The 12,042-nt window shown below is 51.1% G+C and overlaps 1 protein-coding gene across 4 annotated transcripts; it reads left to right on the top strand.

The window, feature by feature from the left end:
• The first annotated feature begins 2,219 nt into the window (after positions 1–2,219).
• Positions 2,220–7,455, top strand: MYC (MYC proto-oncogene, bHLH transcription factor). Of its 4 annotated transcripts, none has more exons than XM_031024491.2 (3): positions 2,220–2,814; positions 4,488–5,253; positions 6,384–7,455. In XM_031024491.2, exons 2-3 carry the CDS (start codon positions 4,497–4,499, stop codon positions 6,941–6,943), a joined length of 1,317 nt encoding a protein of 438 aa, XP_030880351.1. In that variant the 5' UTR covers positions 2,220–2,814; positions 4,488–4,496; the 3' UTR covers positions 6,944–7,455. The 4 variants fall into 4 exon arrangements, with proteins under 4 accessions (XP_030880351.1, XP_030880350.1, XP_030880352.1 ...); XM_031024490.2 differs by having other exon boundaries at positions 2,221–2,814; positions 4,485–5,253; XM_031024492.2 differs by lacking the exon at positions 2,220–2,814 and adding an exon at positions 4,100–4,232 and having other exon boundaries at positions 4,485–5,253.
• Positions 7,456–12,042: the final 4,587 nt, after the last annotated feature.

A 12,042-nucleotide genomic window follows, 5' to 3' on the forward strand; every position in this document is an offset into this window, starting at 1 on the left:
ATCGGTAAGGAGGGAGCTGGAAACTCGTTTTAAGGAGCCACCACATCCTTCGCCCCGCAGGAAACCCCCGCGCGCCGGACGCCCCTGCCCCCACCAACTTCCCTCCCTCAGTTGGCATCCGGACGCGGTGATCTCAGCTGCCAGTAGAGGGCACACTTACTTTACTTTCGCAAACCCCAGGGCGGGTGCAGCCCCGGGAGGGGGCGGAGGAAAGACGCTTTGCAGCAAAACCTTGACTCGCGATTGGTCGCTTCCTAGCGTTTGCGGCAAAGGCCCAGAGGCTGGAGTAATTTGCAACCCTTAAAGCCGAATTGCGCTGTGCGCTTGATTTGGAGGAAGTTGCTACTCTTTTAAGAATTGAACGCTGAGCGGCAAACTCAACGGGTAATAATTTATCTCAAACATGCTCTGCAAGATCTTCTCCTCCCCCCCACCCCGGATTTTCTTCTGTTTGGAATGGGGAGGGGGGGTAAGGAAAAGTTTACTTAAAATGCTTTTGGGTGAAGGACCACGGTGGGGAGATTGCCTTTGTTTTTAATGCCCCAGTGTAATGCAAAATAGCAAATCCCGAGGGAATATGCATTATATCTTAAATATAGATTTACTTAGGGAGCGAATAAATCATGTGTCGTGTTGGGCAACATTCTGGGTTGAATGTGTACAAGAAATGTATATAGATGTACGCGGATTATACCTAAGTACTTCACTGAACACTGTGGTGTTCAGAAAAAAATTTAGAGTCAGTGAACAAGGAAATTAATGCTTGAAATTTGGCCAATGTTTAATTGGCCCAAGACCCACCAAAAAGGCACAGAAGTAATATTTGACTCCTCTACTTTGATAAGAATCGATGCATTTTTTACATTTTTATTTTATTTTATTTTATTTTGTGCATAATCTCGATTCCAATAATAAAGTGGAAAGAAGACCCAGAAAGGAAGTAAATGTCCGGTTTGCCCGAAGAGGAAAGAGTTAACGGTCTTCTTCACCAGGGTCTCTGCAAACTCCCGAAGCAGGGTCCTCCAGCTCGCCTCCTCCCCGGCCTTCTGGGAACGCGGGTCCCGAGGCTCCCCCCGCCCCCCCCGGCAAAAAAAAAAAAAAATTCTCGCGTCTAGCGCCTTTGATTTCCCCCAAACCTGGGAACCCCAGGCTGGTGCAAACCGGCGCCACGGGGCGCAAAGAGGATTTGTCTCTTTTCTGAAACCTGGCTGCGGAATTGGGAACTCCGAGCGAGAGGCGTGGGGGTGGGATGCGGGTACAGACTGGGGGAAAGCGGGCGGGGGAGGGTCCCCCGCCGCGCGCACCCGCAACCGCGCTCCTCCCTAACTCCAGTTCGGGAGCACGCAGGAAAGATCTCAAGGATTAGCGCGTCCTGCGGGGAAGAGCGGGCTCCCGCCGACCCCCCTGGAGGCCTGCGTAGGAGGGGCGGGGGCGTGGGTGTCTACTGCCTAGGCAGCAAATTGAGGGATTCATTCGGGGTGGAAGGTACCCAATCGCGATAGGTAGCCGTAGGCATATAAGGCATAACACCGCCGACAAATGCAGTGGGTGTTTATTCATAACGCGCTCTCCAAGTATACGTGGCAGTGGGTTGCTGAGTTATTTTAATATTCCAGGCATCATCGTCCTCCTTGTATCTCTTACCACTTATCCCCATCGACACTAACACCCCACACACTCCGAGCGCGCGCCCATAAATACCCCTGCTTCCCTCCCGTTCTTCTTAGGACTGATTTTCCAAACGCTGCCCTGTCCCCAGCCTTCGGGAGGCGCCCGTCCGCCCGGGACGTGCCTGGCGGGGCGGTGGGTACACGGTGTATTCTGTGTGGAAGGCTCAGCTGTTCCGCCTGCGATGATTTAAGCGCGCAGGACAAGTATGCGGTTTGTCAAACCGAGCGCTGCGCCAGAGGAGCAACGGAGAAAGGGAGAGGGTTTGAGCGGGAGCGAAAGAAAATGGTAGGCGCGCGCAGTTAATTCAAGCTGTGCTCTGACTGTTTACATCCGAGAGCTCGGCGCACTGGAGTGCCAGGCCGAAAGGGCTGAGTCTCCTCCCCGCTCCCCCACCCCCGTCCCTCCCTCCACAGTATCGCCCCTCCTTGGTTCCCAAAGCGGAGGGCGGGGGGAGAGAGAAAAAAGATCCTCTCTCGCGAATCCCCGCCCACCCGCCCTTTATATGCGAGGGTCTGCGCGGCCGAGGACCCCCCGAGCTGCGCTTCTCCCCGCTGCCGCCGCCGCCGCCGCCGTCGCTGCGCCCCGGCCGCCGCCTGGCTCCCCGCCGGCCTCGGGAAGGGCAGGGCTATTCAGAGCTTGGCGGGAAAAAGAGAACAGAGGGGGGCGGGATCGTGCCTAGCAATATAAAACCCGGTTTTTCGGGCTTTATCCGACTCGCTGTAGTAATCCCAGCGAGAGACAGAGGGAGTGAGCGGGCGCGCCCGCTAGGGTGGAAGAGCAGAGCGAGCAGAGCGAGCCGAGTGAGCCGAGTGGCGCTCCGGGCGCCCGGGGAAGGGAGATCCGGAGCGAAAGGGGGCTTCGCCTCCGGCCCAGCCGCCCCCACCCCACCCGGCCCGTCCACCCGTGCCAGCGGGGCGCAACCCCCAGCGCCCCCACGAAACTTTGCCCGTTGCCGCGGGCGGACACTTGCCCCTGGAACTTACAAGACCCGAGCGAGAGCGCGACTCTCCTCCGGACGCGGAGAGGCTCTTCTGCCTATTTGGGGAGACACTTCTCCCCGCCGCTGCCCGCGACCGGCTCCTCCGAAAGGCGCTCCTCGCCGCTTTTTGGACGCTGGATTTCCTTCGCGTAGTGGAAAACCCGGTAAGCACCCGGATCTATTTGTGTTCTCATTTATTTTCCCTACCGCCTTAATGCAATGCCGCGACGAGTCGGAGTCGAATGCCCGAATTGGGGTGTCGTCTCAGCCATTCCTGCGCTATTGACACTTTTCTCAGTAGTTGTGGTAGCTCGGGGTGGGGTGAGGACGAACCAGAACTGGATGGGGGAGAGCGGCTTGTCAAGATGGGAGGGGAGAAGGCAGAGGGACGACGAGTGCGTTTCTAAAACTCGTCTTTAGAGATTTTTGCTTATGTATACTGACGCTGCCCCCGACCAGCTGGACATTCCTGCTTTATTGCACTAATTGCCTTTGCTTTTTTGGAGGGAGCGGGGGGTGCTGTGCTTCGCGGTGGGCAGAGAGCCCTGTGCATCCTGAGCTCCTGGGAGTGAGGATTACAAATTGCGTGTGGGAGCCAGAGAGCTCCGCAGCCGCTGACTTTTCCGCGTCTCGGAAAGGGCATTTAAATTCCGTCTTACCGCATTTCTGACAGCCGGAGACAGACACTGCGGCGCGTCCCGCCCGCCGATCCCCGCGGCGTTTCCCATTCACCCCCTGCTCCTTTTAAGAAGTTGGCATTTGGCTTTTTAAAAGATTAATAAAATTAGGGATCTTGGGCTTCCGAGGGACTGGTTGGGGACCGGGTGTTGGGGAGGCGCAGGGACCAGGGAAAGGGAGGCTGGGCAGGGATGTGTCCGATTCTCCTGGAATCATGGACTTGGGGGAAACGAGGGCGAATCTCCGCACCCATCCTTGGCTCCCCCGCCGCGGCCCCTGGTGTCCCCGCGCCCCTGAGATGCGGAGGGACGGCAAGGAGCTGGGCTCGGGGCTTTTCCAGAACAGCTGCTACCCTCGGCGGGTGAGGGGAAAACGCCCGGCTCCGGGCGCGGGATCGCAGCAGGGGCTCTGGCGCAGTTGCGTCGCCGTATTGGGTGTTGCAGGGAGGTGCCCCTGTTATTATCTAACACCCCCCTTTTATTTATGGGGGGAAGTGTTACGGCCAGCGGCTAGGCTCGCCCCACCAGCCGGCGAGAGACACCGAGAAAAGCCGGCGGAGGAAGGAAGGGGGGCGCGCTGGGGGTAGGGATGGAAGGGCGGCGGGGAGGGGGGGTTGGGAGGGGCGGCGGCGCCCGCGGGGGAAGGAGCGCGGCGAGGGCGCGAGTGGGAACGGGCGCGGCGCGGAGGGGCCCGGCGCGGGAGGGGGCCGCGCGCCGCCGCTCCTGCCGCGGCGCCTCTTGCCTTCTCCTTCAGGTGGCGCAAAACTTTTGCGCCTTCGGGTTTGGCGGATTGTGTTCCCCGCTGCCGCCTCCCCCGGCCACTTAAGGAGGCCAAAACCAATTTCGATTGCTCGGCGGCGGCGGGGCGGACTCCCGGGCTTCGCGCTCCGGGCACCCGTTCCGAGGTGGGGGTGCGGGGGGGAACGCAAGCTCCGCGGGCGCTCCGCAGCTGGTTCACCAAGTGTGTGTCCCAGCTAGCAGGGGGCCACCTGGAGGGGATGAGAGGGTGCCCTTCCCCGCCACCGGCCCCTTCTGGGGCTAGCGCTCGAAGGGGAGCGCGCGCGGTTCGGCGTCGGGGCGCGCGCTGCGCGGGGCTGCGGCACCCACCCAGACCCTCTTAACTCACGACCGCCCCCCCCTTTGTGTGCCCCCCTCAGCAGGCTGCCGCGATGCCCCTCAACGTCAGCTTCGCCAACAGGAACTATGACCTCGACTACGACTCGGTACAGCCTTATTTCTATTGCGACGAGGAGGAGAACTTCTACCAGCAGCAGCAGCAGAGCGAGCTGCAACCACCGGCGCCCAGCGAGGATATCTGGAAGAAATTCGAGCTGCTGCCCACCCCGCCGCTGTCCCCGAGCCGCCGCTCGGGGCTCTGCTCGCCCTCCTACGTTGCAGTCGCGTCCTTCTCCCCCAGGGGGGACGACGACGGCGGCGGCGGCAGCTTTTCCACGGCCGACCAGTTGGAGATGGTGACCGAGCTGCTGGGAGGGGACATGGTGAACCAGAGCTTCATCTGCGACCCGGACGACGAGACCTTCATCAAAAACATCATCATCCAGGACTGCATGTGGAGCGGCTTCTCGGCCGCCGCCAAGCTGGTCTCCGAGAAGCTGGCTTCCTACCAGGCTGCGCGCAAAGACAGCGGCAGCCCGAGCCCCGCCCGCGGGCCTGGCGGCTGCTCCACCTCCAGCCTGTACCTGCAGGACCTGAGCGCCGCCGCCTCCGAGTGCATCGACCCCTCCGTGGTCTTTCCCTACCCGCTCAACGACAGCAGCTCGCCCAAGCCCTGCGCCTCCCCGGACTCCACCGCCTTCTCTCCGTCCTCGGACTCTCTGCTCTCCTCGGCAGAGTCCTCCCCGCGGGCCAGTCCCGAGCCCCTGGCGCTTCACGAGGAGACACCGCCCACCACCAGCAGCGACTCGGGTAAGCTGAGCCCCTCCAGGCCTGTCACAGGGGGCAACTGGGTCTCCTAATGATTTTCCCGGGGCGGCTCATTCAGCTGGCCACTTCCGTTGACCCAGCCTTTTTTTTTTTTCTTTTCTTTTCTTTTCTCACATTTGGAAAGGGAAATGTTAGATCTGGGAGCTCATCATCCCGGAAAACAGGGCTTTAGGGTTCCCTCCTATCCCTTCTAAGACTGCCCCCCGTGGCCAGCCCCCTCCTCTCTCTCCCTCCCCTTAGGAATTTCATTTGGGTTTTTAAATCTTCTGGCTTATCTTGCAACTCCATCCACTCCCTCTTACTTTTCTTAAGCATTTTAATTGCCCCAGGGTGGGCGGTGAGGGTGTGTGTGAAGGGGGATAAGAGAGGATTGATCTCTGTGAGAGTGAATGAATTGCCTCGCGAGAAGCTGGTGGGATTTCGTGGACTACAGATCCACGGAAAAATGAACTCGGGCAGCGGACAGAGGCAGGGCAGCCTCCCCACGGGGTGCTGGGAACTAGTGAAAGTGCCCTAAGGGCCTTCGGGCTGAGGAGCTGGGATCCGTTCAGCCTGTTCTGAACACTTAAAAGCAAATCCTTGCCAAAATTGGACTTTTTTTTTTCTCCTTCCCCCACCCCTAGAACTTTTGGCAAAGCCGCGGGAATTTTTTTTTTTTCTTTTTGCACTTCCAGTAAAATAGGGAGTTGCTAAAGTCCTACCAACAGATTTGAAGCTATCATTTGCAACACCTGAAGTGTTCTTGGTAAAATCCCTTAAAAATCTTAAAAAAAAAAAAAAAAATAGGAGGTGCTTGGGAATGTGCTTTGCTTTGGGTGTGTCCAAAGCCTCATTAAGTCTTAGGTAAGAATTGGCATCAATGTGTTATCCTGGTAAATTGTAATTTTCTTGTCTGTGCTGTAAAGCTAGCTGTCATTCTCCCTTTCTGACTCGGGCCTTCGTGGCAAGAAGAGCAGGGTCGGTTGGCTAGTTTGTTCTCTGCGGATAACTGGGTGCCAGGGCTCTTTCTCACATAATAATGCCTTATATTTACACAGCATTCATTTAATCTGGTCATTGATTGCTTTAAGGAAACGTGGCTAACCGGGTGGTTTCTATTTCCTTTCTTAAAGAGGAAGAACAAGAGGATGAAGAAGAAATTGATGTTGTTTCTGTGGAAAAAAGGCAGCCCCCTGCCAAAAGGTCAGAATCGGGGTCACCCTCGGCGGGAAGCCACAGCAAACCTCCTCACAGCCCGCTGGTCCTTAAGAGATGCCATGTGTCCACCCATCAGCACAATTACGCAGCGCCCCCCTCCACCAGGAAGGACTATCCAGCCGCCAAGAGGGCTAAGTTGGACAGTGGCAGAGTCCTGAAACAGATCAACAACCGCAAATGTGTCAGCCCCAGGTCTTCGGACACAGAGGAGAATGACAAGAGGCGGACACACAACGTCTTAGAACGCCAGAGGAGAAACGAGCTGAAACGGAGCTTTTTTGCCCTGCGTGACCAGATCCCGGAGTTGGAAAACAATGAAAAGGCCCCCAAGGTAGTCATCCTTAAAAAAGCCACCGCGTACATCCTGTCGGTCCAAACAGAGGAGCAGAAGCTCATTTCAGAAAAGGACTTGTTGCGGAAGCGGCGAGAACAGTTGAAACACAAACTGGAACAGCTAAGGAACTCTGGTGCCTAAGTCCACCTATTGGAGGACGGAACTGGAATTGGTCATGAATTCTCATTTGTTACTAAGAGAAAGTAAGGGAACAGGTTCCTTCTGACAGAACTGTAGCAGCTCCTCATATCTGAACTTTTTTCAAATGCATGTTCAAGTGCAACCTCACAACCTTGGCTAAGCCTTAGGATTGAAAGGTTTAGCCATAATGTAAACTGCCTCAAATGGAACTTTGGGCATAAAAGAACTTTTTTTTATGCTTGCCATCCTTTTTTTTTTCCTTTAACAGATTTGTATTTAAGAATTGTTTTTAAAAAATCGTAAAGTTTACCCCACTTCCCCATGTAAATATGGCCATTAAATGTAAATAACTTTAATAAAACGTTTATAGCAGTTATACAAGAATTCAAACCATGTATTATAAACCATAATTTTTTTTATTTAAGTACATTTTCCTTTTTAAAGTTGATTTTTTCTATTGTTTTTAGAAAAAATAAAATATCTGGCAAATATATAATTGAGCCAAATCTTAAGTTGTGAGTGTTTTGTTTCTTTTCTTGCCTTTTTTTTTTTTTCTTTCCATTCTCATTTCATCAATTCCAATTCACAGAATTTGGCCCTCAAGGGAATGAGTTTACAAAGATGGGAAAAGAAGTTATTTAAGAAAGGGCAAGGGCTTTTCTTTGTTAAAATGGGTCTGGGGCCTTAAGGGCTTTATTTTCTCAGGGTTATAAGATGCTTCCTGGAGATTTGTGATAGGGCCAGAGTTGCTACATGAAAGAATGAACAGGCAGTAGGCTGGTGAGAAGGCAAAGGGGTGCCAGAGGTTAAAGATAAGTTAAGTACACAAAGGAGGTAAGGGCTGGGGGTGGGAGGAAGATGAAGAAGAAACTCCAGTTGGGTTAACCCATGCTACTCCCTTGCTGCTTAACTACTATTAACCAGGTACTAGGCCCTTTACATGGGTTATCTCAAAGGTGCTCCGGGAGGCAAGTTACTAACCCTTGTTTTACAAACAATGAAATAATAGAGGCTCAGAGGGCTTTTGTCACTTCTCTGGGGCCACACAGTAAAAGGCTGAATCCAAGGTCCCTGTTCCATTGAAAAATACTTAACACTTGACTCTCATGCCTTCGTTCATCCTGGCGCTAAACTGCTGAGGTCAGGAATGCTTTTGGTTTGTGGGTCTGATGGACCGACTCAAGTAATAACCATACTAACCTATTTATGTGTCAGGCATTCTTAGAAGCATTTTCCTTGTAATAATTCCACAGCAACCCTATGAAGGACATCAGCCCAATGTTGATTTCCCTATAATAAAAGGGGAAACTGAGGCACAGAAAGATTCAGCCAGGTGCCCAAAGCCCACTGATAATGAACGGTAGAGCCAGGATTCAAACCCAGGCAGCCCACTGATATCCTGTGCTAGAACAACACCCCGCCAACAAGCCAGTGGGAATAAACTGGCTGCTCGCAAGAACAGGGGTTACCAATCTAGCGGGTTACATGCCATAAATCTCAACGTTGAGGCCCTGTAGGACCTCAGTTCCCCTTTTGTTTGTTTTGTTTCATTTGTTATTTTGTTGGTTCATTGTCTCGTGTTTTCTTTCTCTGAGAAACCCACAAGTCATTCACTCCTATCTTAGCCACTTGTTAAATACGATTCACCCCGTTGCTCCTGGGAAGCAGCCAGTTTGGAATGCTACTGCTCAGATCATAAAATAAAACATACTCTGTCACATGAGTCATTATTTTGGAAACTGCAAACTCCCCTTCCTTCCAACCTCTTTGACACATGGACACTCATGACACATGGTCATCATTAGAACATGAAAAGGCATTTTTGAATGTAGACATTATTAACTATAAGCCTTTGCAAACCCAGGGTCTGAACCGGAAACGAGAACATTACATAGGCAAATGGAAGTTACTATTGCTGTTCTAATTATCTCATTGTTCCAGCCTCAGAGTAGATCTTAAGATCCTGTACTCTTTTTAGAACTTTAACCCACCACCACCAGCACCAACCACCACCCATACATCAGTAAATAATTACTGTCTTTGGTTCTGAACTCTAGAATAATTTACGCAAATCCTTCTGGATCCTTTATTTTGGATCCCGAGTCCCACCCTAATAGTTTCATGTAGTCACACCCTATATCCTAAATTCAAAGGGAGATACAATCCACAGAAGTTGAATAGTTCAAAGTGTAAAAAGCGGGGGCGATCTTAAAAGATTCACTCTTTGCCCGTTTGTGGCTGGAGTGCAGCTCTGGAGTGACTCACTTGAGAACAAGGAAGGTGTTAATTTGATCACTAAGTCCAGGCAAGCCAGCAGAATGGGAGAGAGTGTTCCTTACTGGGAAAACAACTCCCCATTCCAAATAATCAGGAAACAACAGGGATGCCGAGCTTGGCTGTGGGGATGGAAGGGAGTCATTCCAACTACCTATTAGCCGACCCCCTCAGGTTTATGAAGCAAGAGTAAGGTCAGAAAACAGAGCAGATGCCAACTTCTTTCCAGAAAGTCAGGCAGATCTTGACCCCAACACAAACTGGCTCTCAGAGCCAACCCAGGGAGTCCCCAGGGTCTGTGCCATTGTTCGATCTATTTTGTAGATAACCATAATCAAGAATCGGAGATGGAGGGGAGGAGCTTGCAATTTGGTCAAGAATATTCGGGAAGGAATGAGCTACTACTGACTATGCCTCTTACCCAGAATGATGTCCAGGAATTAATTAATTAATCCCCAGGGGATTCTGGGGATGATTTTGTTTAGGGATGGAATGTATAAAGAGGAAGGAAGTGTTATTTCAATGCTGCCATTTGGAAGCAACATAGGAGATCCACAATATAAAAACAGATTTTTAAATGAACAAAGTTTTCAAAATCCCAGCCTAAGTAGAGTTCTCTGCTGGTCTTTAAGACAAACTCTGGCACAAAGCTTGGGAAAGAGGACAACAAGTGTTAGGGGTTTTCTGTGGTTTGTTTGTAATAGTTTATGATTGGCTCAGTCAGTCACAATTTTTTAGCATACACGCTAGGGGCCCCTCATGCATTTCTTCCCAACAATAAATAATCCTTAGGCTAGATAATGTTGAAGGGTATCCCACAACACGATCTATAAATGCACTGGTAGCTTCACAGAAGGCTCCTCGTTTAGGGTTATAGACCATTACAGGCCTATTTCAAAGGAGAAGGAGGGTAAAAACAAGCTAATAGGATGAGAACAGAGACGCATTAAAAAAAATAAAATGAAAAAGACTTTACACCCACCACTAAGACTGTAGCAATAACCTTTCTCTAGTCTAGATCCTTAGGAGAGAATTTAGACTAATTCCAAATTTAGAAGAAATCCCCAAGAATATTTGCTTTGCCTAATTGCTTGGAGGTGATTCTAAATGACTCTTGAGTTGATTTCGCATTTTATTTCTTTCAATATTAGTCTACCCTAAGAACACACAATTGAGGGGAACCAGTGTTAATGGGATGTAGATCCTCTGAGGTTAAAAGGAATGTTCTTTGTTTTTAAACAATGCCTGGGCGCTCAGCCACAAACCCCAACACTTTCTTCCCATTGTCACCCCATCAGCTGATCAAGAGATAAAACAAGCCAGTGCAGTCAGGGGTTTCTGGGGGTGGAGAAAGGGGGAGCTTGGGGAGAGAGAATTAACCTTTCCTACACACCTACTATCTGCCAAACCCTCCATCTCGAAGACCCTCACAACAGCCCAGTTGGAGAGTGATTGTTGAATGTGACAATACCGAAGTTCAGACAAGTTCAATAGCTCTCCCAAAGGCACACAAAGTACCAACAATAAATACAACAACAATGGTAGTTAATGTTTACTGCGTGCCAAACACTTCACATGAATTATCGTATTTCATCCTCAAAGCAACTCTTAGGAGATGAATTCTATTTTTAACCCCCATTTTATACATCAAGAGATGGAAATTTTGAGAGATTAAGTAATTTGCCTTCCTTCACAGAACTGGCAAAATGGTGACTGCAGGAATTATTCATTTGTTCATAAATATTAATTAAGCACCTACTGTGTGTGAGGCACTATGCTATGGGTGGGAAGAGATGCATAGATAAGGTCATGGCCCAGAGTCACCTATGGACTAACAGAGAACAAAGAGAACTGGTAATCAGACTAAGTGATTTTACAAAAACTTTTAGAGCAGGATGGAGTTGAAGCTCTCTACTGGAGACCCCACCCCTTCCCCCCAGGGAAAATGGGATCAAACTCAAGAAATGCTAGAAGAGGAACAAAGGAGAAGAGTCATCAGAGGGATGGAGGAAAGGTAAAGGAAGATGGTGTCAATGAAGCCAAGAGGAAGCTCTCCTACAAAAGCAGAAAGAGGTGCAGCAGGATGCACAAAGAATGGTCCATTAGACTTCGCAGCATGGAGGCATCTTCTTGGCCACGCCTCCTCCCCAGGATCCTCCCTCTTCTTCATGCCCTTCATTCAATCGATCACTTCAAACAGCTGCCCACTCCTTTCCCCCACATCCTGCCCTTCTGCAATACCTTCTCCAGGAGTTCCCAAAGTGTGATGCCTAGACCATTGGCATCAACATCACCTGTGAATTTGTTAAAAATGGAAACACATAGTCCCCTGAATTAGCATCCCAGGAGATGGGCCCCAGGAAAGTGTGTTCTAACAAGCCCTCTGGGGCTAGAGAAAGTTGGAGAACCACTTCCTTCCCCATCACTGCCACCCCAGTGATTTTTCGAATCACAAATATGAATAGGCTCCTCTTAAAACCCCTCAGAGCGTTCCTGCTACCATTCAGATGAAGTCCAAAGCTGTTCTACACCTACAAGGTCCTCCACACACTGCCTTCTGCTCCCTCACAGGTCTCGTCATCACTCCGGTTTCCCTATGTCCTGTGAGATTTTTCAGACACTTTGCCCCCTCGGCACAAAACACTGGTGACACACCACCTACCCAATCCACCAACACTGAGCCTACAGGGCTAACATGTTTTTACTCATCTTTCATTGCTCACCTTCTAGTATTCTCTGACCACTGAGACAATGTTCCTTAGGAGACTTGGATTATGTGTCCAAACACTTCTCACTCTTTATGGACATCACTTGTCCTGCTTTGA

This window comes from Leptonychotes weddellii, chromosome 4 (assembly GCF_054177405.1).
Source record: "Leptonychotes weddellii isolate Sample4059 chromosome 4, ASM5417740v2, whole genome shotgun sequence".
In the NCBI taxonomy this organism is placed as follows: domain Eukaryota; kingdom Metazoa; phylum Chordata; class Mammalia; order Carnivora; family Phocidae; genus Leptonychotes; species Leptonychotes weddellii.

Coding starts and splice junctions, on each gene's coding strand:
- MYC (XM_031024491.2), top strand. CDS start 4,497: ATGCCCCTCAACGTCAGCTTCGCCAACAGGAACTATGACCTCGACTAC. Junction 5,254..6,383: donor CACCACCAGCAGCGACTCGG/GTAAGCTGAGCC, acceptor CCTTTCTTAAAG/AGGAAGAACAAGAGGATGAA.